This window comes from Aythya ferina (assembly GCF_964211825.1).
Source record: "Aythya ferina genome assembly, chromosome: 21".
Taxonomy (NCBI): Eukaryota; Metazoa; Chordata; class Aves; order Anseriformes; family Anatidae; genus Aythya; species Aythya ferina.
In genome coordinates, this window is record NC_140319.1 from 7,390,442 (window position 1) to 7,416,481 (window position 26,040).

The 26,040-nt window shown below is 45.5% G+C and overlaps 1 protein-coding gene across 4 annotated transcripts in view; it reads right to left on the reverse strand.

Moving 5' to 3' along the window:
* The window catches only part of PRDM16 (PR/SET domain 16), a 283,364-nt gene that overhangs the window by 21,812 nt on the left and 235,512 nt on the right, over positions 1 to 26,040 (reverse strand). For 3 of the 4 annotated variants that reach the window (XM_084494816.1, XM_084494819.1, XM_084494818.1), the window contains exons 5-10: positions 19,778 to 19,880; positions 12,712 to 12,910; positions 10,029 to 10,176; positions 9,719 to 9,872; positions 4,410 to 5,811; positions 621 to 708 (exon numbers count right to left, since the gene is read on the reverse strand). In XM_084494816.1, coding sequence (XP_084350942.1) covers positions 621 to 708; positions 4,410 to 5,811; positions 9,719 to 9,872; positions 10,029 to 10,176; positions 12,712 to 12,910; positions 19,778 to 19,880 — 2,094 coding nt within the window. The remainder of the gene's footprint in view (positions 1 to 620; positions 709 to 4,409; positions 5,812 to 9,718; positions 9,873 to 10,028; positions 10,177 to 12,711; positions 12,911 to 19,777; positions 19,881 to 26,040) is intronic. The other variant, XM_084494817.1, reaches the window with a different exon arrangement.

Sequence of the window (26,040 nt, forward strand, 5' to 3'; positions counted from 1 at the left end):
TGTCACACCGAGAGGCCATCGGGTAGCTTGTGGCAGAACCGTTAGCGTTAGGAAGCAAGGGCAAGAGTAACACCACCCTCACCACTGGACAGTTTAGCTACTACTTAAAATATAAGTTTTTTTTGGTGAACTGGGGTTGAGTCTCATGAACAGTCTCTGTGCACTAAGGACCCAGCACGGCTGCACCGTGGGCTGACCACCACCTTTCCCAGGAGGTAGATCTGGACTCCAATTACCATCGCCCCACTTTTACACTTTCTGAGTGATGTAAAGGGAGCGTCGGGCAGGTATAAAATGCTACTGCCTAGATGCTTCAGTGTCTTTCTCCACTTTGCACTACTGCAAAAGCCTGCACCAGGTGTTTCCAATGAAAAAATTATGTCGGCATTCTGGCATGTGAAAGTTTGGCAGCCTGTACGAGCTGTCCAGACCTTATCCCTGGTCTTCTGTTAATGCAAAAGCAACAGCAAGACATTACTGCCACCATCCTCAAACTAGGTATGCAATTAAAAGTATTTAAAAGTAACTGGTGGAAAATACTGGAGTTTCCATTCAGGCCCTTGGATGAAAAGAATCTGGTGCACAAGACTTGCGCTGCGCTACAATTTTACTGCTTTTACCTGGGGGTGGAATAGCAGCGGGGAGGGTCGCAGGTACTTCTCCTTTAGGGCACCCACAGGGTCCGTCACCTTCCGCTTCTCCACCCTGCTGGACAACAACACAGAGGGTTACATACCTTCCAGGGATACAGGCAGGAAAGAAATAGCCAAGTCATTTGCAGAGGTGTTTAAATTACATAGATGAGGCTATTCTCTGACCAACACGAATGCCTCTCTCCCCCTTATACCAAATACTACAAACGATGACCCAAACGTTACTGGCAAAAGGTACTGGCAGGGACATGAAACTGATCTCCTGCTCTAGGCAGTGTTTTTCAGCCACCAGACTGATGACAAAGAAAACATTTTGCTCTTTCTACATGAGACCTAACGGCTCTGCTACAGTGGTTTTTATGCCACTGTGTGAAAAAAATCACACTTACAGCAAAAGCAATGTTTTAGTGGGAGAAGCTCTGGAGTCCACAGCAGGCAGCCACTGCACAGAAACAAATTCTCTTTGAGAGTTTGTCTTTATCTTAAGAGTTAACACCGGGCCAGACTCTGCAGCCCCATGTGTGCTGAAATCATTAGGTGTTTCATATTTATTTCCTCCCTTGCAGCTGAGATATAATTTGCATTATTTGGCAAGCGTATGTGGACAACAGTTTAAAAAGTTAGGAACTGGTGGGCGATGTCAGAAGTGAGTCAGGAACCCCAGCTCTTCCCACGTCGCTGCGGTTCATTCATGTCCTCCCCGCTCCAGCACCTCACTGTGCAGGAACAGCCCAAAAGTTAGGCTCGGGTGTTTGAAATGCTGGCTTTGCTTTCTGAAAGTATCCCGCCTGCAGGAAAACCATGGTGTGGAATCACCCAAAAAGAGAATCCGAAATGTCCTCTGGGGGAAAGTTGTCTGAAAGCAGCTCCAGTAAGTGCAGCTGCATCTTTAAATTACGGGAACCGAGTCCATCCCAGCTAAACCAGCAGAAGTCCAATAGTAAGAGTAATTTTAACTACATTAGTCCAGCATAAATGAGAGCAAATTATTTTGCTGCGTTTCAGCTGATTGGTGCGTGGATCAAATTACCAAAGAGTTTAAAAGAAGAGTCATGCAGAGTGCTATTTAGTGAACTGTAGTTAATCTGCATTTAATTTCTCTTAGGTAGAAGAAAAGAGAAGAGCTGGATTTGAAATGCAGCTGTAATTACTGTGCTTGGGAAGGTGTGCGATTTGATGGGCACGAGTTTGCAGCAAAACAGCAGCCTGTAAAACAAGACGTAGGAAGTTTCTCCCTGACACGAGGCCCAGCAGCAAAGGGCAGCTCCCAACACCCTGCCAGCAGAGCTGTGCTGTCCCTGATGCCTTTGGGACCCCCGTGAGCCGGCCCCACCTGCATCAGGGACACAAAGCCCGCGGAGAAGTGATGGCATCCGCACAGCCCCACCATCTCCCAGCAATCTCCCAGCAGCGAGAACACGCCAGGAGCACAGGGCAGCCCCGTCAGAGCTGAGCAGTGCCGTGACTCGGGGATTAGGCTGCTCTGCCCAGCCGCTGCCTGAGAACGTTACCTTAACAAGGCCGAGCTAAAAACTGCTCTGATTTCAGGCTGTCTGGCTGCATTAAATTATATCACCAGGAGAAAATGTCAAGGATTTAAGTGGCCTTTGGGAGAAAAATGAAGGAGCCAAATGATGTGAGAGAGTCTGATAAAGAGAAGTTTAGAAACAAAATATTTCCATATTTTTTAAGCTGGGACTTGGAAGCTCTGCTGTTTAGCTCATTACATCAGAAGTCTGATTCGCAAGCGACTCCACCACTGCCTTTCTATTTTAATGTATTACTAAAACTACATGCATCCCATGGAATGCAACAAATGATGCCCCCATCCTTCACTTCCATCTGTCTTCTGGACCTTTACGGTTTTCCCGAGGCTGCTATTTTAATTGGCAACTGCTTTTTCAGCCCATGTTATTTTAACTTTCCTACTGAGAATGCCCAGAGGTGGCAGAATCCGAAGCTCACTCTCCGCTTTTACCTCCCTATCCCATTTATTTTTGCACAGAAGTACTTTTTACAAAAACAAATAGCGGACTATTTGCATCATTACTTATTTTTCCAGCAGGAGATGACCACGATGGGCCCCAGACAGAATACTCTGCACGTCCCAGGTTGTGATGCAGCGTTTCCATCACAGATGGCAAGCGTGGAAGCAACCAACACGGCACCGACCCTGAGAGCGCTGGCAAAGCGAGAGACGCTTTCTTAATAGCAAGCAACAAGGGCTCGCTAATCCTCCTCTCAGCTGACAGTTCCTTGGCCCCGTTAGGCATTGACATCATTTTTTCCCACAGTTATCAAGCATACAATAGCAGCAAGGCAGTGACATAGGTGCTGTTCTCCTGGCTTGCTTTTCCAGCCAGCAGGGAAGGCCACGCCACCCGTTGCTGCTCGCAGCCCTTTGAACACTCAGGCGAGCCGTGCCGGTGCTGACACAATCGCGCGGCGGTGACGCTGAGTCTTTCCAGCGCTAGAAAGCACCGGCTTCTGCAGCACTGCCATTAGCTTCCCAGCACTATGGGCTACCCCTGGGCTCACTGCGCAGCCCTGCAGCACAATATTCATGTTTAACTCGAGAGCAAGCCACTAACGTGGGCAGGCACTGAGCAGGGGAGCCCTCTGGCCGAACCTGCGTACCGAAGTGGGCGGTTATAAAGCAGTTCGTGTAGCCTAAGAGAGCATTAATTCCACATTAACATCTAAAGTAAACTGGTTTTGGGACACCTCCTCTCGCTGGACTTTGCTAAGAACCAGCAAATGGTGTTTGCTATGTGACAAAGATGTCTCAGCAGCAGCAGGAAGACAACAAAGGTAGTGGCAGTGCCTGCAGGGGCAATATAACTCACTGGTACGCTCACCTTAAAGCTCAAGAGAATTATACTTTAGAAAACAGAATCCATAAACAGCCCTACAACAACAGAAGACCCAAACCTTTCCTTTACAGCTTCTTCTGCATTCTTTCTTTCTGGAATTTTAGCTGGCACTTAGATAACTTCATCTACTCTGCCTTACACAAGCCTTCCACGTACGACTTATTGTAGGAGTGACACGACAAACCTGCCTTCCTCAAAAACATCCACTCAGTGAAACTGGAAAACCCTGCATAGCTTCTAAGAAAGGTGATTGTGCAAGAAACGTTTCTGGGACACATCTAGATAATGTGCTACCATGCACTTACTCAGTACTCGTTACTCCAGACTAAAAAATGTTTCAAAAGCCTGGGTCTGCAACAGCAGTTCCTAAGAACTGAATAACTCCAAGGAATTAGAAAGAAAAAGGGGGGCGGGGAGAGAAAAAGGTGAAGTGGCTCACAAAAGGCCATCAAAGAAGTGAGTGGGAGAGCTGTATTTGCAGGCTCCCAGGGCTCCTGACTCATTCCCAAGCCATGAGAGCCCGGGCTCTGAGGCATCTGAACTCTGCATTCTTATCGAATCAAACCTCTGGAATTTCCCCAGCAGAAGTGCCATCTTAGTGTTGGCTCGTGGGAGAGTCCTTAAATAGGCCAAGTTTCTTCTTTATCAAAATAAAGATGTGTTCTTTATACATATTGATTATGAGTACTCCTTTCAATTATTCAGCCCTTGTCATTCAGGAAATTCAACGTGCTGTGACAAAGGACAGAGAAATACTGTCAGCTTTATCAGATTTTCACTGCTCTTTCTGAACAACCTACATCCAGATCTGCCTCAGGTTGTGATGTCAGCTAGAAAATGAGCTCATTAGAGGAAAAAAAATTAAGGCAGGGTATGTTAATACCTGTATATGGGGTCCATGAAAAAGGGTGATGGCTTAGCATAATGCAGGGATGGTTGCTGAGGCAGCTGAGACTGGGAAATCTTGGGTAAGACTTCACTTGCCATTAGTTTCCTCTCCCCATAAATGTGGTTTTTGCGTGGCTCTCTTCCTCCGTTCTGACTGGCTCGGATGCGGTTGCCAATGCTGAGATCCAGTGGCTGTTCTTCCCCTGAGGATGGGGCCGGCAGGACCTTAGGTGGTGGCAGGATTGGCTTTATCTCTTTTGGCTTTGTGGTGAGATCGAAGGGCGACTCCGAGCTGGTGCTGCCCACCTTGTGGAGGTCCCGGGGTGACTTTGGTTCTGCCTTGACCAGCAAGTTGTGATTGAGGGTCCGCTCCGTGAAAGGGTAGAGGGAATGGGGGAAATTGGGGAGGAACTGAAACGGAAACATGGAATGATACGGGAGTGAACCCATCTTTTTCTCCTGCATCCCCATAAAGCCAGGCCCAAAATATTTCTCTGCAATGGAGGCGATGGCTTTAATAGAGTCATTGGCTGCTCCTGTGGTGGGCAGCAGGTGCTCTTCGGGGGGAGGAAAGAAGGAATGCTGAGAATAGAAGAGAGGGATCTCGCTGGTATTGTTGGTGGAGCTTGCCGACACAGAGCTGCTGACAAAGTCTGGTTTGCTCTCGATTTGTTTGCTCTTATCTTTCGTTTTGTCCCTGTCGCTCTCTGCGTCGCTGTCCAGGTCGGAGCCGGTGCCAGTGGTGGTGTCCAGGTCTGTGCCCGTGGTTGTGTTCACATCCTCGAAGTCACTGCCGTCGGACATGTCGCTGTTCCTGGCTTTTAGCTTCTCCAGGTAGGAGTTTTCCAGGCTGCTTTCACATTTCTCCTCTCCCGAAGCGGCCTGGTTGCTGTTGCTTACTGCAGAAATCAGAGGAAGTGCCGGGTTCCCAAGGGGGCTCGGAAGCTTTGCGTCTTGAGTGTGGTTGAGGGGACTTTTGAGCAGTTGTGTGGGTGGTAACAAGGGGGGCCTGGGGTACAGAGACGGTGGGAAAATCCCGGGGAATCCTGGAGTGAGGGCAGGAAATGCTGGGGGGGCAGGTGAGAATGGAAGACCCCCTGGGTGGGGTCGGGATGGAAAATAATCATTAAACCCCAGGCTGGCGTGGTTGAGGTTGGGAGAGGGCTTGGACTTGTCCATCATGGAAGTGGGCGTTAAGGGGAGGCCTGGGGCAAAGATTCCCCCCGGGTTGTAATGGTTCTTGCCCTCGCAGAAGCGCCGGTGTTTGTTGAGAGAGGAGGTAGTGCTGAACATTTGGCCACAGTCCTTGCATTTGATCTGGGTGCGACAGTCCGCGTGCATCCGCTTGTGACGGCAGAGGTTGGAGAACTGCGTGTAGGATTTGTGACAGACCTCACCTAAAGCATCAACAGAAACCAAAAACAAAAGCAATATGAAATTAACAGGAAATTGCATGGAATTCACTCGGAGCTTCATCAGCGTCCCACACTCCTCTCACCCTGCCCCTAAAATCCTGATTCCCTGGAGGCAGAGGAGATAAACAGCAAGCTGTATGCTGCTGGACTGGATCTCTAGAAACCCAGCTTCAGATGTCTTCAGCTGAGGCTTCCCCACATGCCTTCAGGCACAAGTTTCTTTGTGCTTCAGCTCCCCCTGTACAAAATGAGGCCAATGAGCCCATCTGGTCTCTCTAGCTTGCAAGGATGTGGGAACAGCGATCTCCCTCCTTAAAGGTCGACGAAGGACTGTAGCCTGCCTTCCCTCCAGTCTTGGCATGGCAGGAAGTACTGAAGGCTGGAGGGGAAGAACTTTGCCTCGTTTAATCAAATCTACCCTTTCTTTAATGCCATTAATAGTAAGTAACCACTCCATGGGGATGTTCTATAAATACTTGGCCAGCCAGAGCTCAGTTCAGCTAGAAGTGGGGTGGATGCTGTACTCGCTGAATTAGCAGGACACTCCAGCAATGCCAAGTTAATTCTACATCTCCGTTCTCTTTAATGACCTGCACACACAGAGCTGTCACAATGTGAATTTTTACAACCTCTTTCACCTACAGACTTTGTTGGTGTGAAAGGAACAAAGTATGAAAAAAAAAAGAAAAAAAAAAAGAAAAACAACACCCAAACTTTTTCCTATATACCAAAACACTGTAGCTTTTTATTATCTAGTGCCTCTTTCAACATAGGAATAAATCCTACTTCTTGGTGAATTAACATGCTTCTTTCACAGGAGAGCTGCTGTTATCACCACTTTGTAAACATGGAAACTGAGACAAAGAGAGGGAAAGCACATTGTTCAGGGTCGGGCAGGCAAGGACCTGAATCCGAGTCTCCCACCACCCAGCCCTGCAACCCAGAGAAAAGCAGCCTGTCCATCCATCCTTCCTTCCTCCCAGCTTTTACTGATAGGTACACGCAAGCTTGATTTTCCCTCCAGTTTGTTTTCTAAATCGTTCGGATTTACATCAAGGTTTGAATATCAAAAGACAGTCAAAATATATCACTGGCAGCTCTGAAAATATAAGGGAAGACCCTTTCAGTAAAATACAAAGCAGGGATTACTAAAATTGGACAAATTTGCCATTTCAGTTGAAATGAGCATCGCAAAATTCAGTGGATTGTCACTGAAGGGCCTGCTGTGTCTGGCTTCTGACTGCACTAGAAATTTAATGTGAACTCAGAGTATTTTGGCTTTCTTGCTTTGGGCCTTGATACAGCAAGGAGCTGCAGAGGAAGCACAAACAGAAGGAGAACTAAAAATTCCTCAAAGTTTTTTTTTTGTTTTTTGTTTTTTTTTTTTAAACTCAGACAAGTTCTAGTATTGAAGCAACAGCTTTTTAAATGATTCTGTTCAAGCTATCCCTTAGACTTTCAAGGAAAGGGCTTTTGTATTTTTATTTTTTTAAACTTTATTTTAAAATATTTTCTTAAAAACTAATCTAAACAGAGAACTGAAAGGAAACACTTCTCCATTTATTTTCCTTAAAACCGAGGATCTGTTGGATACAACAGCCTCTGACTCTAGAGAAATGTAAGCAGAGGGATCTGCCAGCACCTGCGTAACTCTGCAGTCCCACAGCCCTGTTCCCTCAGAGCTGTCCCTGTCCCTTGTCCTTGCAGGAGACGCACTCGCTGCCCGACAGCCTCAGATCCATGAGATCCATGAGAAGTGCTGTCCCCCCACAAGCACTGTCCGGCTAAAGTCAGGCACCCGGCTGCATTGCTGTATCTCTGCCTTGACTCTACTTTAAATGCTTGACTTTAATTCCAGACTGGGTATTTTTCTTAACCTGCTTGTCTGTGCAAAGCCACCCTCCTTAGGGTTGTGGGAGGGACTGTGCACGCTCAAATGAACAGGTTTGTGCAAAGGCTTCCGTGGGTAAGGACACCTTGTGTGAGCTCCCTCTCGAATTACTGATAATTTCTGAAGAAATGTCACATTTGGGTGGATTTATTTAAAATAAGTTTGTATATTTTTCTTTCCAGAACAAAATTACCCCTTTCTAATTTTAACCGTCTCCCTTGACATGTGCCAAGAGATGTTATATTGTGGTTTGGAAGATACACACAAGTTTATAATAAATGGCTAATCTGCCTAAGCAGATGGTATCACCACCGAGTGCACTTTCTGTCAGTTTTCACTGGCTCAACGCTGTGCTCGTGCTGCTTGCGTTATTTTTGTTGTAAAAAAAAAAAAAAAAAAAGAAAAAAAAAGAAAAGAAAGCTAACAAAAGCTACATTTTCAAAGAGAATTTGGCTCCTTATTTCCATTTTCCACCCCAGGAAGAGTTGCTATAGCCTCCTCATATACGCAATATTGCACAAATTTCCCTGAATAAAAGTGTTACAGGTATAAGAGCTCACATCATCATTCTAAAATAAGGAAAACTGGAAAAAAAAAAAAGTTGAAATCCCCAATTACATAATGATTTAGTCACTGTGCATGTAATGCCCCTGCCTGCTGTTCTGCATTTTGCAGTTATAAAGTTTTTTTTTTTTTTTTTGCTTTTTTTTTTTTTAAAGCCAGGTATAATATTGTGGGGAAAACAACAACAAAAAAAACAACCACATTTTTTTTTTTTTTTTTTTTCCCCACTGAACAGGAAAGAAAACCTTTCCAGGGAATCCTGCCTCACGGCTCCCCTAAAATTGCTAATGGGTTCCATATTAACGCATGTGACTCCACCTGGTACATCTGAACTAAGCAGAATCAGTCTCAGTTGTTTTACACACTGATTTAGACTGACAACTCCCTAATTCTTATGAGGTGAGAGTGAGGAGATTATGAGAAGAAATCATTCATCTCACTGCAGCAATACTATGAGATTCAAATTATCTCTTTCATGTGCCCGTCATCAAATGAAAGATTGCATCAAAATGAGCAATACGAGTATTTTTTCTTCCTCTGCTGACACCCATCTGATTATCTCAGAACACATTAATGAAACGAGTCTCTCAGGATACCCCTGCATGCTGTTCCCATTATACCAATAGGGAAAAAGGCAAAAGGGGGTTCAGTGGCTTCCCTACCATAACATCAAAGCCTGGAATCAAACCCAGATCCTGCTCTGTGCTTTAATGACACTTTCTGAAGAGTGTCAGGAAGTAGTCCCTAAAGTTTCTATAGCTTTGTTGTGACACAATCCACTTTTCTGCACAGTTATCAAAATCCAATAGGTGCTGTGTCAATTAAAGAAATATACAACCCCCAAAAATGACAAGAAAGGAGATGAATGGCTCTTGAGGGAAAACGCTCTTTTGGAAATATTGCACTAAAGCGAGCACTAAGGACACAGTTAATCTGCTATTTATTTGCCTTCCAAGTACTATCTAGATGAAACATGCAGTAAATAAAGAGGAAAAAAATCTCTTTTTAAAAAACACCTTCTTCTCGTCTCCGTGACTACTCCAAATTCTGTTGCACAGCTAGAGGATTTGAGGCACCCCTGAAAAACACTTCGATCAGGCTGTGCCAGCTATTTATTTATGTCACCAACATGAACATTCAAAAATTATTAAGGGAAAAAAGAAGAAAGAAAAGATATGAGAAAATGGCATCACTGGGACTGCTGAGAGACTCAGCTTTTAACTTGTCAAGAAAGTCAAAAACTGCCATGAATGTTTACTAAAAAAACAGGGAGCATGCAAAAAAAAAAAAAAATTGCTGCGGAATTTCATCTTGTGCTCTGACCTATAAAATTACAGCGGCTGCTCACAGAGGGACAGCTAGTACTGGGGGGCCCCGCAGGATACGTGCAATTATAGCAAGAGCCAGAACTCCGTGATGGCCGTGACAACTTACATATGAAAGGTTTGACAGTACTGTGAATGTGCTTGTGTTGTTTGAGGCCAGACGAGGTGGCAAAGGTTTTGCCGCAGTCGGGGCAGGCATGGGCTCGCGCGCCAACGTGCTGGGAACGGATGTGCCGCTGGAGGTTGCTTGGGTCGGTAAACACCTGAAAGAGAAAACACCTTCAGGGAGCGGAAACAAAGCCGGAGGGAGAAGACCGGGGCCGTTACTGGTACAATGGGAGCTGGCCCGAGCAGCAGCACACGGCCCCAGCGCCCTCTTTCCCCAGAGCTGCCTGCGGTCGCCGCGTTCGGCGCCGTACCTTGACACAGTTTTCACATTCAAACCGCTTCCCGCTGTCGTGAGACATCTGGTGACGAATCAGGTTGGATTTCCAGTTGAAGGCCTTCGGGCACTGGTCGCACTTGTACTCCCGCTCCTCGGTGTGGATCACCATGTGCTGCTCCAGGCTGCAGAAGAGAAAGGGGGAAAGGGGCCCGGGGCCTGCTGAGCCAGGCCCGCGCCACCACACACCCTGTCTGTGGCACCGAGGGGGTGTGAAATGAGCCACGACTGATGGGGACGACAGAGAAACAGGCCAGGGCTCGTGGTGTGGGGCCAGGATGGACTACGGCCCCCACGCACGACCCCCTGTTAGAAAGCAGGCAAGCAGCACAGCAACAATGGAAGGTGCGGCCGCAGGCACATTTCTGGCATTTATTTCACAGATGGAAGCTGCCCTCGCCGCCTCAAAATGCTGCTGGGTTTTGTGACTTCTCTTACTAAATACCTGAGTCCATTTAGAAGGGGGGGAGGGAAGGTAAAACCAGACCTGACCCCACGGGGTCCCGACAGGAAAAATGAGCACTTTGTGACCAAGATTTCTATGGCATCCCCACAGGGAAAGACAAGATATTAGCTGCTGCTGCTGAGGCTATCGCGTTGCCGTTTTCGTGGGCACAAAGCCCACAGCTTCCCGGAACACGGCAACTTAGCGTTGGAAAGAAACACGATAGGGTGCAAACACATTTCACTTCGAAACGTCAGACATCTTTTATTACTTAACTCGGCAATTTCAGCTTCTGCCAACTGGCAGCCTCCCTCGGACCAGGAGGACGATGGCAAACCCAACCGGCTGCTGGACGCGGGCCACAGCAGGGGAACGCGGCGCTCGCTGCGCTGCCCCTCCACCGCAGCCCTGCCTCTGCCTCGTCCCGAGCACCAATGCAAGCAGCAGGCATCCTGCTACTCCCTGAAGAACCTCCTCCTCTTTCAAGTTGTGATAGTAAATATTCATGAACGTGCCCCTTGTAAACTGACAATCCACTCATTTTAAAGAAGCAATATTCATTTTTGCTAAAAAAATGGTGTTCTTAACACTATGAAATTTTTTACACATACAAAGAAATATATACTTTTCATATACATATATAAAAATATGTTCCTGTTAACTGTGATTTATGAGTTTATTTAGAGCAAATATGGACAAACTAATATGCTGTTTAGAAGCAAGTACCTACTGGGATTAGCAAAACATTTATTTATTTAGTCAGCTGCTAAATGCTCAATTTCAGTTCCCCAGTGGCACTCTTGATTTGATCTGTATTAACTTCTGAAAAATTATAAGACCATCTAGGTATGCTGACTGGATTTATTCTGTGTTTTAGTGGGCTTTTCAGTACATAAAATGCAGCAGATTGATGGGGGAGGGATGGATGTGGAAATTCTCTCCAGCCCCACTAAATCCGTCAGCGTGCAGAACACAGACCGGTGATGTTGCTGACTCTATCCTTCCCTGCTGAAAAAAAGTTGCTTTGTATTATTTGCTTAAAAAAGAAGCTGGTGTTCTGTTCCTGGCCCTTCCACAGGTATTCCATCTGACTGAACAAGTCATTTGTTCGTCCCTTTTACCTACCGACACTTAAAAGCCTCTGCTACGCTGCCAGGAATGCTTGCAATGGAGAGATGTCCCAAGGGGAGTCAAGTCTTCAACTGAGGCAAGGTCTTTCTGGTCACACTGCTCCCAAGAAATCGAGGGATACTGGGACCTTAACCAAGCCACATCGTCTGAATACCTGGCATGAGCTTCACCAGCAGACTCTGAACATCTTACCCACATGGGATAAACCAAGTATGAAGGGAAAAATGGGACTTAAAATCCTCCTGCTTCTCTCAACTCCTGTAAAATGGACTCGCTGCCACTCTAGGCCCCCAAGAGGAACCAGGAAATGCACAAACATTACAAAGAGACAAATACACATAAATCTCCAAAGGGTATTTCCTAAATTAACATAAAAAGTACAGGAATTAAGACAGCACACTGTGCAAATGAACACATTCCGAGCCCTCACACGCTGTGGAGAAAACCTTGAAAACACAGCCTAGATGGTAAAGGCTCGGGATGCAGAGAACCACAGTCCTAAAATAATAAAAAAATAAAAGCTCAACTTTTTTTTAAACTTGGCACCTAACACTGAATGAGTCCCACATTGCAAATGTATCAGAAATCTCGAAGATCTCTGTTTTAATAATCATTGCAAATAAAATAAAATTAAAAAAAAAGATGGAGAATATTTTTTTTCCACAGTTCTACTACAAAAATGCTTGGTAAACACGAAGTATTTTCAAGAACATTTTCCTCTTTAAAAAGCTATACTTGATATGTGCTTGGAGCAGAATTTTTTTAATTGCTGCTCTAAGATTAAGGAGGAGCTCGTGATCCCGTTAGAGCTCTCAGTACAGCAATGCCTCTTTATACCCACTGATCTCAAATGGCCAAGGATTATATTTAAAATACGCTCTTCATGCAAACAGTGGCAGGATGCCTTACCGCTGGTTTCCCTCAGAACTACATCACGTGGGAGGAGTTCCTGCAAAGATGCTGACCAGGCCTACCAATGAGTCTGTCCCAGCCCTCAGCAGGTCTCAGGGCACTCAAAGCGAGCCCCAGAACTCTGCATTGCCACGAACCAGCACCAAAGGCTGTGCCTGGTGAGCGCCCGTACCTGTATTTGTTGGGGAACATCCTCTCGCAGTCTTTGCACTCGTAGACCTGCCCATCGCCAAGGCCCTCCTGCTTGATCTCGTCGTTCAGAGTCTCGTAGAGGGAGCTGACGGAGTTGCAGGCGTACTTCTTGTGTCGCCGCAGGTCCAGCTTTGACTGAAAAAGCTCGTCACAGTCCTCGCAGCGGAACGTGTGCTCCTCTGAAACAGACAGACCAGAGGATTTGGACTCGAGGACCAGGACATTCAAACGATTCCAGCTATTTTACCCAATGTTGTGCTTGTAAAGAAAATGTAATATTGTCATCTAAAAAAACAAACAAAGAGGAGATCTGCAAGTGACAGGACAGAGAAACCAAGGCAGGCGGTGACAGCAGAAGGGTTTCACTTTAAGCACTAAAAGCAAGCCCTCGTGCGCGGTGGCTTTCGGAAAGCACCAGCGAGCTCCTCCTCAGCGGGGGCTGCCAGGAAAGAAAGGAACCACGCTGGGATCAGGGCCGGGGCTGGGAGCAGCACATCCCAGCCCCAGCACAACCTGGGGACGCTCCTCTCTCGGCGAACGCCCTCCCAGCGCTGTCCTCTCGGCTGGCCCCGCGCCGCCGAGGAGCCCGGTGCGCCATCAGACAGGAGGGGTTCAGCACCAGAGCACTGCGGAGGGAAGGAAAGGGAGCCAAAGTCTTTGTTGTTGTGCTGGGCTTCTTTTTTTTTTTTTTCTTTCCTTTTTAAAAAAAAAAGTTCTAATGCACATAATAAATTATTGTAGTCAAGGTCAAACAAATTAAAAAGAGGGCAGCTATTATTAAGTTTACAAGGCAGCATCCTGACCATGGTGCCAAGTCAAACAATCAGCTCAGAGCTGTAAATTTTCCAGGAGAACAACCTCTGCGAGGGAGTCGGGACAGCTCGGGGTTTCTCCACCCTGCAGCCAGCTCGAAGCAGCAGCTTCCAGCGACCACTGGGCCCTTCATGCTGCGCTCCCCTGTCCCTCTGCCCTCTTCCTCTGCTCTCTGGAGCTCTGTTTCGTACCAAGCGTTACTCTCTTTGTCTGATTACTTCACTTTCAAAAGGAAAGCCTGTAAAATGCATTGCTTCAGAGGGAAGAGTGGCAATATGCTTCCTACGAGGTGAAGCCAGGAGGAGAGGTGGTGATGGAGCAGACAGCAGGGTGACACCGGGCCGCCCTCACCTCTTCTTGGCCACTCACCTGTCTGCAGCCGGTTTCAAAACCCAGCACCTTCCAGCAAACCCTCGGTTTAAAGCACCAAACACGCTCGTCTGCTCCTGCTTTCACACAACCACTGCCATCCTGCTCACACCGTGACACAAGCACCAACGTGGGCAGTGTCACACGGGGACCGCCGCGTCCCTGCCTGCGCTCTGGCAGCCGTCTCCTTTTCCACCCCTCTCCCTGCAGAGTATCTCAGCCCGGGCTGTGGTTTCTGCCCCGTGCCCCTGCACCCCAGTGCCTGCACCCAGGCTGTGACTTGCTCCTGAGCTGACAGCGACCGGCGAGGTCCCGCAGCTGCTGCACAACCGCGTGGGCAGACAAAACCCCCGAGGTCGCACCTACATGGAAAGTATCAGCGTGGCCGCGGGCTGGAACGAGCCAAAGAGCTAAAAGAGAAAATATCGCTGAGGCACGATCAGCTGTGCCCTGCTGCTTATCCGAGCAGCACGTCTCGTGCTGCTAAACCCAGCTTATGCAGAGAATAACCCAAATGCAGAGGTGCTACAGCATTTCCTGAAAGAGAGGGATGCAAGAAGAAATAAGATGCAACAGGTCGACATCTTCCTTTTTGGGGATGGGTCGGGGGAACAGGTTTGACTAAAAAAGCCAACCTAAGGGAAGAAAATACCGGTGTCTTTCCCATTCCAACTAGTTTTGACACATCATATATATACCCTGTACTGGTATCAGCAGTCTCACAGGGAAGTGGATTAGCTCCTGTTCTGCTCCTTAGAAAAATTCTGTTTATTAGCATTTTGTAGAACAGCACTAATATGCATCTCGTGTGTTTTAGGTCCCCGGGGAAGAAAACCTGGAAATTAGGACATAATAAACTACCTAGCACTATTGAGAGACTGTGCATTACCTATCATTAAAATAATCCAAACTGCTTTTTATGAAAATACAAAAAGGGAAAGAAAAAAGGAACTGCAGTATCACATTAAGGTCTGTTACTGCGTTTTACTTCTAACAACAGCACGGAGCGCATGATGTTAGCTAGCAAAATTTAAGATTTCACCTGGGTTTATGGCCTGACAAAGTCCCTGGCAGGGGCAGGCTCGGTGCGGGGGCACGGGAGGGGCTGAGGTGTGCTGCACTTCTCACTCGTGACCCACCCAAAGCCCAGGTGAGAAGAGCCGGGCACGAAACATCAAGTGCCCAAACACGCACTGCACGGGCTGAGGACGTAGCCTCGCTGCGCCATCTCTCAGTGCTTAAAGCACTCACGTTAGCTCTCACGCACACCGAGACGAGCGCTCAGCTGCTTCAGCGCCGGGGTTTTGTAGCCTCAGACGTCAGCCTGCACTCTGAAGTGCCCCCGGTGCTGCCAAACACCACGGCACTTTTGTTCTGCTCGGGCTCCCAGCGACGCACGTGGGGCAGCAGTTCATCGCCCCGTGCAGCCGGCTGCGCTGCAGGGAGCGGGACAAAGCCTCTCAGGGGGCAGCCTGGCAGAGTGATCCTCTGCCTCAGAACTCACCCGGCAAACCTGGTAGTTCTCCTCCCTGCTCTCCTCTAAACACACTGATGGCTAAATGCGACAAGGCTTCTTTTTTGTAGAAGAGACTGAAAGCCCTCTGGACCGGAGTTTCCCAGATGGCTTCACCTCTTGAGAAGCTTCTACAAAACTCAGCATCTCACAGACAAAAACCATGGCAATTCCCCAAAATGATAAGCTTGGAAGGGAAAAACATTTATTCTTTTTTTCTTTTTTGACTCGAGAAAATACATTAAAATGACTTCCCAAATCCATACAAGGTTTTTCCTATCCCAGACTGAGATTTATGCGATTAACCACACCTTATTTTACCCAGAGTATCCTCTAGGAACCAGAAATCCACTCGGAGTTTGGCAAATGAGCCTCAGAGAATAATTTATTGCATACCCAGCTGAAGATGGATGACTCAGAGGCACCCTCCTACAGCTCCCACCCTGATGTTCTGCTACCTGTTGTTATCAACAAGAAGAACATTTTTTTGCCCGTTCGTTGAGATTACAGTTTAGGTAGATAGACAGACAGATGAAATACGTTAATAACCTCGCTAATAACTGTTACAGAAGTCATTTTCTTCCAGTCCTCCTTGTTCTCGGAGCAGAATTACCGGCCTCACACCGCTACACACAATGTAAGGCGATCCTCAGTCGGCAGTGGCTGGCACAGGCACACTTACACCAGCTGAGGAGCTGCCCCCTTCGGACTTTATTAAGAAATGGAAGAAACAACAGAGGAAACAAGGCAGCTGAGATGAGACATGGAGTCTTTTTGCATTTGCATGTCTTGTGTGCTGCACAGATTTTATAGATCTAGCCCTTGCACATCAGTTAATTGAAAAAACCCTGTTTTGTCCAGCTCCTGCTTCAGTAACAACAATGTCCCTCTCCTACTATCCAGTGCAACAGCTTTTTTGTAGGTAGAAGAGATGGATGATAGAAGAGATAGGAAAAGAAATGCTTTTTTCAGAATATCTGGATTTGGAAAAAGGAATGTTTCTTGAAAAGAAGATTTAAAGGACTGAAAAAATATGATCAAAAGGCCTGTAGTCACATGTTACACATGTCACCACCGGCTGCAAATATTATTCTGATATTCACACAGGCTAAGCAGGGGAAGCAATGACTGGCTGGTAGAGCAGCTGGTTATCTCCTATCAATACCCAGCATTGCATTCTGTTTTCTGAATTTCAGAACATTAGAAATCAGACTTCTCAATAAATACTGCTGCAGGGAAAGGAACTGACCTGCAGACCAAGGGCCAGGTCATCACCCTGCAAAAAAAAATCCCCAGTAACAAAGGAAGCTCAGAACTGAACTAACAAGACCTGGTGTCTGCTTTGTGCCTTTATACGAGACACCCAGTTTTTACACTTTAGGTTCATTACAGTTCTTTTTCTTTCCTTAAGCATCAAAAATAAAAAATATCACCCTTCAAAACAAGTTCTCATTAAAGTTTTTGTTCCTTCTTCAAGCACCACAAATAAAAATACTGCCCTTCAAAAGAAGGTTCCTGCCTCAGTACCTTACAGAGGAGAAGGGGATAAAAAGAAAAGAAAAATCCAGTAACAAAAAATTGCTGCCTGCTCTCTATGTCTTGTTTGTCAAATCTATGGTTATATGTGTCTATCTTAAGTTCCATCAGTAACACTCAGGACAAAGCAGGAATGTAGCAGAAAAATAAATCAGTGCCTAATAGCTTTCAGAGAAACCAAGGGGAACACAATTATGTGGCATCTACATGCTAATCTACCAGACTTGAATCTCAAAGGAGTTCAAGTGCCCTACTCAAAATTCCTGCAGTGATAAGGGGTCTGCTGTGTTTGGCTGGGGTTTGGATAAAAGATTTTTATGATAATTATCTTTGTGTGGAACAATTTTGCATTTTCTTTCTTGTTAATTCAGAATCGAAATGGGGGTGCGAGGCAGCAGGAAGATAGCATTACTGAAAGTAAAAAGTATTAAGAAGTCAAATATTTAATGTTGGCCTATTATAATTCGAAAGCAATTATGTGGCAAAAGCACTAGACGTTACCAGGAAGATACAGATAAATGTTACATAATGACAACGATGGAAAACAAGGAGCACTTTTTGTTGGCTCAAATAAAAGCCTGTTAGAAACAGAAATGCTATACAGTGACGAATTTTCTTTCTGATTTCTCCCTGGCATCAAAAAAGGTATGTGTTACTCCATGGCTGCGAGTACAGAAATTATTCATGTCTGTGTGTCGGTCTCAAGAAAATTATTAACTTCTTTGTGGGGAGAACACTGAAAAAATAATTCCAAACCTGACGTCTCAGTGAGACAGCAGCTACTGCAATGCCTGCTCATAAAGAGCACTAATCCTCAAACTCGAGAGGATCCTGAGAAGTATTTCAGGCTAATTGTTCATATCGCTTATACACTCTTAAAGAGTTTTACTGCAAATCTGAATCTGAACATTATATTCATACACAGGTGAAAGAAAAATAAATGTGTTGTAGGATGTCCAGGTGAAATAATTCAAATTCCAGCAATTAATCACATAGAGCAATAGTTCCAGCTAACAGTTTAAAAAAGACTGATAGATGAGAATGTATTTTTAGAAACGAATCATCAAATAATAATGAGAAACCTGAAACAGGCTCTAAACTCAATGAAAGAACAGAAAAAGACAAATAACATGCCCCACAAATCTCTTCACTTGAGATAATTCCTGCATCTTTTACACTGCTCCCCGACATTCACTGTTACCAAATGTTGAGAAAACCAAGAACTTCATAAAATACAGCAGAACTTTGCAAGTCTGGACTGATTTTCATTTATGGATCACAATGTACTTCACATTAGGTTAGGACTGAGGACTGCTCTAGTATGATAGAGTTTTGCACTCATTTCAGGAAAAAAGTTCAATTTTCAAATAAACAATTTAAGAATTGGTATAGTTTTCTTTTACTTTAGACATGCCTGTGCTGTTGCCTTGTTTCTATAACATTTTTGGGCACGGCGTAGCAACTCTTTCCTCGTTTTCCTAAGAGGTCATTTCCACTGTGGAGCGTTTGTATGGAGAAGCTCTGTCACTTGAAGTGAAAGAGGTGGGACGCCAGAGTCAGATGGATATTGAGAAAAGCACTTTAACAAGCAAAAAAAATATCCAAGAGACACTCTCAGATTGCCAGATTGCTTCAGGCCATGCGTCCTGCCAGCCTGTTCTCCCGCTGCCAGCACCAGCTACTGCAGGGAGCGTGCAAGGCCCCTGGAAGACAGGAGAGCAGCAACCTGTCCCCAGGGAGCTCCTCCTGGCTGCCTCCAACAGCCTCTTATGGAACCTGCTCAGTCTGTTCTTCCTTCCCAAAGCCCTCAGTCTGCCAGTTACCTTACCCTGGGAGTTCTGGCTACTCTTACTCTGCAGTAACACGTTTCTCTTCTTTGTGAAACTAAATTTGAACTCAAGGTTTGCAACAGTCTAACAGAATAGCAAGCAGAAAGCTTCATGCTTCTTTCTTTTTATTAAGAAGGTAAGTATTTTATGGCCATCTTAGCGCACCATGAAAAAGGAAGGACTCAAACTCTTCTCCTTCCCCATCCCTCTCTACACATCCTCTTGAATTTCACGTAGCAGTTTTCATGTAATAAGAGAACCTCAAAATCTTAGCACATTGCTCTTTGCCCTAGCTTACTAGAAAACTTCTAATGTGGAGAGCATAAAGGTCTTTTACACAGTCTGTGTGATTACTGAAACTCGGTAATAAGCAGGATATTTTAAGGAAAATACATGAAGGAGTGAATAATGCTTAGTCTGTCACATTGCTTCACACGAGATGTGCAGCCAAGGAAACCACCTGAGCCGTGCACCTTGTCCGGCAACACCAACTTGCTGTGAGGCAGGACAGACACTGTGGTAATAAAAATATGAGCTTTCTTTTAAAAATAATCATTCTTTTCCCCTTCACCACATCAGTTCATGGTTTCAGAGGTGCTTGTTGTAGTAATAATAATTCTAGTGACGACTCTTCCATCCCCTGCCAGGTCCCCTTCTCCACATAATCCAAAGCTCTAAAGACCAGAGTTCTGCAAGTCTTGGGATGGTTTGGCACATTTTTATGGCACAACGTTCCTCGACAAGAATTAAATGAATCAGTTGCATGCTTTGAAGGTAATAAAAGCTTGTTTGCCATCATTGACTAAGGTAACTACTCTCACCAGTGAGAAAGAGTGGAAATAAGCAGAAAATATGAACAGCTGCACAAGGGGTGGGCACCAGGTCAGGTTTTTGTCCCAGTTCAGCACTAATCGGGGTTCTTGAACATTCCTAGGTTGGCTGGTGAGGGGTGCAGAAAGGTCCTAGCTCGCAAAACGAGGCCTTACCTTCCATGCTGGGCGCCATGTTCCCAAGTGAATAACCACCTTCCTTCAAATACACCAAGAGCTCTTCTCCTGGCTCAATTTCTTTAATAACTTTATAATAGATCTGGGAATCAGAAACAAAAAAAAAATAATAAATAAATTGAGAGACATGTTAAATATGCAAAGACTTGCATTTTACATTTTTAACCAATAACTCAAATTATTCCAGCTAATAGGGGAGGCTGTCACTTGATTTGCATAATTGCTGCTGAGAGCTCTTTTTTTCCTGCCTTTATTTTACTCTGTGCATGTCAGAGTTTCATGCAGTTTGGACCATAAAGTAGTATTTACAGTAACAGCCTCTCTCATTTATATTACACAAAAATCTTCCAATTGTTTTTCCTACCTCCTCTAAGCTTCGTGTGTGTTTGTTACAGCAAAGGGAAAATCAAGCTGATGGAATTGACGCGGCTAAGTCTCTGCTTCCCTAAGCTGAAACTGGCCTAATGATTACAGAGTGGAATTAGCATCCCTCACACCGTTATTTTGTGGATTACTCCCACCTACAACCTAAGGATCTGACTCCTAATGACAGCACCTGAGCAGTTTATCCTCGCTCACATCCACTGCCTAATGAGGGAAGCTGCGTGTTCTGAGGTGTGACGAGGACACGCTGCTGGCCTCCTGCACCTCTGCTACTGCACTGCAGAACAAACCCGGATTGGAAACAGAACTCAGACAAGGGCAGAGACCTCACGCCAGCTGTGTGCACCATTTAAATACCCATTTAAACTGCGTAGAACATGGTTTAAATGATATCCAGGCCTTATGTGGGTGTCCTGAACCAGTGTGTTCTACTCCAAGGATGCATTTCTTTAGAAAAAAAAAATACAGGAGAGAAATCAACATTATCCAAGGTGCAACAAGGTGTAAGGTTGCAAGGCATCAACTCATCAGTGCATGTGTTCATAGCACCTCTTCTGATACATGCACACACCCACCATGCCCTCATCTGTGCTGTCCTACACCCAGAGCAAAGAGGGAGCAGGGCAGCATGGCCAGTGACTGATGGGTGACATGAGAGCGGACCCCACTGGCCTCGTGCCTTGAGAGAAAAGAGCCAAGTACGTGGGGATGGAGGCTGTGCTGACCGCAGCCTGCTTCAGCCAGCTCCTGGTGCTGCCGGACCCCCGCATCGGTGCGCCTCGCGGGTCAGCAGGGTGCGAGCACTCGGTGCCTGGAGCCGGGAGGTGCCTTCCTGAGAATCCTCGGCACAAAATAACTGTGAAAAACAGCAGCAGCAGGAGCTCAGTGGCAAGATGCCTTCCAAGGGAGTTTTCCAAACCTTCAGAGCATGCTGCACCCTGTTCTCTTCCAAACACCACCACGAGAATTCAACAGGTAGCAGTGACTAACTGCAAAGTTTTATTTGCACTCCCTTGAGTAGCAACGCATCAAATTATTTTTGGGGACATCCCCTGTCAGCCCCGAGGGAGAGCCCCGAGCCCTTTTTCCCTCGGCGCCGCCCGAGCCCCGCTCTCCCGGCCCGGCCCGGCCCGGCCCGCCAGGGGGCAGGCTCCGCCCGCGCACGGCCCCGGGCCGCGGGGCTCCCCTCAGCCCCGGCTCCCCTCAGCCCGGCCCCGCGGCCCCTCCGCCGGCCGGCACGGCCCCGAGGAGCGGAGCCGAGGCCCTGAGGCGGCCCTGAGGCGGCCCTGGCTGACGGCGCTTGGCAAAGCCCCTTTCTGATAAGCTGAATTCGCCGTTTGATCGCCCCGGCTGCCCGCGTTGATCCTCTCTGAAGCACGCTCGGAAAGCCCTGCGATTTCAATTGCCGGCTAATCGAAATATTAACGGCGTGTGTACGAGCAGAGCGGAGCCACCCAACAGAAAAGGATGGAAAATCTCTGCCTCAAGACACGGCCACCCTGTGTTTGAGAACACACCGTGGGCTTGTGACTCCACAACACGTCCCAAACCGAGCAGAAACCCTGCCCTGCACTTGGCAGAGCCCTTAGCACAACATTGCCCTGCTCTGTAACTAACTCATCCACCAAACACACACACACACGCTCCAGCCGGGCACGATCACGAAACCTGGGCTTGGGTCGCTGGAGGTGCCAGCAGCACCCCTCAGAGCAAACCCGACAGCAGCTGGGTGCCCTGGTGCAGATGGAAGGAGCTGGGGGTGCTTCTGAAAGATGGCCCTGAACTGCTCAGCACCGACTGTGTGGCTGCACTTCTGCAGATTCCACTGCAAACAAGGGATTAGGTAACATTCTCCCTCGTCTCATTCCTTTTTTCATTCGCACTTTTCCTTGCCCGCTTGTTCAACAAGACAAGCTTCAATCAGGACCAAACCACACTGAGTTTAATGGTAAATATGCCTGGGGAAAAAAAAATAAATAAAAGAAAAATAAAAGAAAAAAAGAAAAACAAAACAAAACCAAAAAAAAAAAAAAAAAAAAAGACTAGGAACAAACACTGACCTTAGGGCTTGGCTCAGTAAAACAGAACTCATAATACACTATCACTTGGAGCTACCTAAGAGAAGTAAGAAAATAACTCAATATTGCTATTAACGATCATTTCTCTTTCAGCTAGTAATCCCAAACCTAATCAGCACTGAAATACAAACAACAATCTAAAAGGTCTACCTAGTTCTTCACAAATACATTCATGAATTTTACCTGGGAAAATCTGTCAGAATTATCATATTAAATGGTTAATATTACTTCTATATCATAATCTTAACTCCTTTATCCCTCCTGTTTGTTTTTAGAACAAAGTACCTTATTGTACATAAACACATTGCTGCAAACAGTCTGTCAAGAAATACAGTGCAAGCTTCATTAATTATTAGGAAAAAGTTGAATTCTGCTGGAGTCACATTAATTTCATCAAACATTTCATTGTAACAATTAACTTCATCTTGCAATCATGTTACTGATGCTCTGAATTAATTAAAACTATTGCTGTGCTTCCTTTTCTTTTTTTATTTGTTGCCCACTGAAAAAGATCAGATTTACTAATCCAACAGAACATTTACATTCATATCATTTATATCCATCATTTAGATAAAAATCCCACACATTATCATTTCTTTCTCTCACCACAAAAGGGCACCAAATAAATATTAAATCAGCAATCTCTCATAATTATCAGTAAGTTTTAGTTAAACATAAAACAGTTAATAATATAACTCAGTTTTGGGTAATGCTCTAACAGAAGTTTGAAAATACTACATTTTTATTTTTATAAAAAATATTCTGCTTTCTAGGCACAGAGAATTAAAGACAGAAGAAAAAAAGGAAAGGAAAGAACAGGGGAATCTTTTTCCTAATCTGGGCTCGATCCACAGCTCTGCCCTGTAACTACTCCTGCGGACGTAAACTTGGTGTCACAGAAAGCTGGCTCTGGCTCCAACATCTCGCAGCACAAAACAAAGCAATTTGGAACAATTACTGAAAGTATTGATAACGCAGAACCGCAGCACGCCGATCTCCTCGGAGCGGAGCACAGAGTAACCCAAGCTGAACATCTTTTCTCTGAGAAAAAGTGTTCCCGAGACAGGCGGCCACGGCTCAGAAGCGATGTGGTAATTGTTTAACTGGTTCCAGTACCAGGGCAAGAGATGGAGATGAAACACATGAAGTGAGAAAAGTACGCCCGCGTTATTATCTCATTATTTAAGTATCTTTCATAAGAAACAGCACTGTTTACCTGCTGCATGAGTTATGTCTACTATTTATCTTAGCTTCAGCGCGGTAACACGTTTGTACTTCAGGCAAAAAGAGCATTAGAGAACTGAGAGAACAGCTGCAGTGTTTACCTAAAGATCAAAAAACACACCCACTAATTGCATCAGCGTGCCATGGAAGGGATGCACAAAGACAATTTAAAACGAGCTAAAAAGCTGCTGCTTTGCTGGCCTGGCAAGTAGTTAACTATCCGAAAATTCAATAAAACAACAAGGCAAATGTTTCTACCTACTGTTCGTCTAAGGCCACGCTCAGACCTATCTATGCGGCTGCCTGGCTCAAGGAGGAGTAAATATGTAAAAAGTTTGGCCTCGTGCATTTCTGGCCGGAACGGGACTGCACATTTTGCTTTTGTTCAGCCGTTTTCCTCCTTTGGAGTAGCCTTCCCTTTGTCTCCACTACACCACATTGCTTTTTATTTCCTCTTTTTAAGGCATTGTATTACATAGCAAGGAATCCTGAACACAGACTCACAGTATGAGGTTATGTATGTAAAAATATATTTTAAAAAATCTGTATTATATACACACACACGAGATTGATTTATTAAACAGAGGCCTATTTTTTTTCCAGCACTGTAACTCCTGCTAGCCCTTTTAAAAAATATATGTAACACAAACAAAAGCAGCAGCTATCATACTGAAAGCAAGCTCATGGCTATTATATTTATTACATATACTCTGTTTAATATTACAGTCTCCTGAATAAGTACAGCTAAACTGCTGAAGTATTTGCCCTATGAAGGCAGCAGTAGCGACACGAAAAAATAAAACAGAAGTCATGTATCATTTTCCAGATGCATTCACCAAATCGTTTCATTTTTCTACCATCTTTTTCCAGCCCTCCTTTAGAAACACAGGCATCTCAGTCAAACAAGGATCTTCTGTTCTTTTCAAATACCTATCAAATGAGACTAAATATAAAGGAAACTGGCTAACATTATTTTGCATTTGAAAATTATTTCATTACTGAAAAATAGTTAATGAAATGTCTCTAACCTCTCAACATTTTAATCTATTAATTTAAAAAAACAAAAAAACAAAAAACAAACAAAAACATTCTGAGGTGCAGATTCTGTTGCCAATTACTTCATTAAAAAATCCAGAAAAAAATCTCTGGATATTCCTGGGATTGTTCCCGAGTTACAGGAATGTAAAGAAGAACAGAATGTGGTCTATTTGTGAAAAGAAATAAAAAAAAAAAAAAAAAGAAGAAGAAGAAGAAGGCGCAGAGGACCTTCTCCCCATGTAAACATGTTTATTTTTTTCCTGAAAAGCAAATGGTTTTGATTAAAAGCTTGTCCTGGCTCTCATCAACACAATGCTGCTTAGTTATTTTGTGGGTAATCTTTTATTGCAAGGCTTTTCTTTCCTTTGCACATGCACAAACAGAAAATAAATCTTTATGCTTCCTGACCAGAGAAGATAAACCCTTTCTCCCTATTTTTTTGAGTCCCTGTTACGGGGAAAAAAAAAAAAGAAAAAAAAAAAGGCACCCTGCTAACAACATGAAATTAAGGAGTGTTGGAAGGAACAGCACCAGGCGGTAGCACTGGGTAGGACCCAGCAGTGCTTGCTCACCGCTCGCAGCAGGTTTCCTGCTTCGGGAGCCCCTGGTGCAGGGCCGCAGCTCTGCTCTCGCACCCGCGGGATGCTCGCAGCGCCGCCCCGCTCTGCCCTGGGTTCTGGTGCACAGGGGAGCAGGGCTGAGGCCGGTGCTCTAAATATATCACACAGGCAGAACACAGGCATTCATTTTTAAAGCACACAGCAGCCCTGGCCGCAAGCAGAGCTCTCCCCTGTTGTTGTCAGGAGGAAACTCACGTTGGTATCAGCTAAATAAGAAGTGATGCTGTGTGAAAACGTTTTGTATCTCCAGCTAGGTCCAGCCACAGCGGTTCTACCAGCTACAGTGCCTTTGAAAATGTACGCTTCTTATGGCCAGGATGAAGAATTTGCTTTTACAATCCATTAATTTTATTTAAAGTGTCTGAAGTTTCAAATACAGGGCCCGGTATCCAAAAGGCACCAAGGGCTACTTGCAAATTGTGACAGAATTTGATGAAAGTACAGATCAGCTCACAGCCACACAGTCTCGGGAGTGTTTGGCATGTCTCTTCTCTAGCTGTGTTGGCACCTGACACTCCTGGTTTTCGCGACAACCAGGAACACCCCCGGCCATCCTTAGCCTTTGGAGCATCACGTAGAAGAATCGTTCTCAGTTTCACTACCAGAAGCAACCATCAGCTGACACCAGAAGGTTTCCTGCGAAGTCAAGAGCCTTGGTTTTGTGTAGCAGTGAGGGAAACGAGGAATGAATAGGAAATTCCAGAACCAACGCGGCTAAATCATCTCCTCCATAAATAAAATAGAAAAATCTGCCCTGACTTTAACATGCTGCTGCTTGCTCCAAGTACTGCTGCCATTCAGTTGAGTCCATAGGCTCTCAAAATCAATTGCTTAGGAAGAAGTACGTCCTTACTTGGCCTTTCCTCCTCACCCAGCTGAGCTCCCAGTGCCTCCAGTT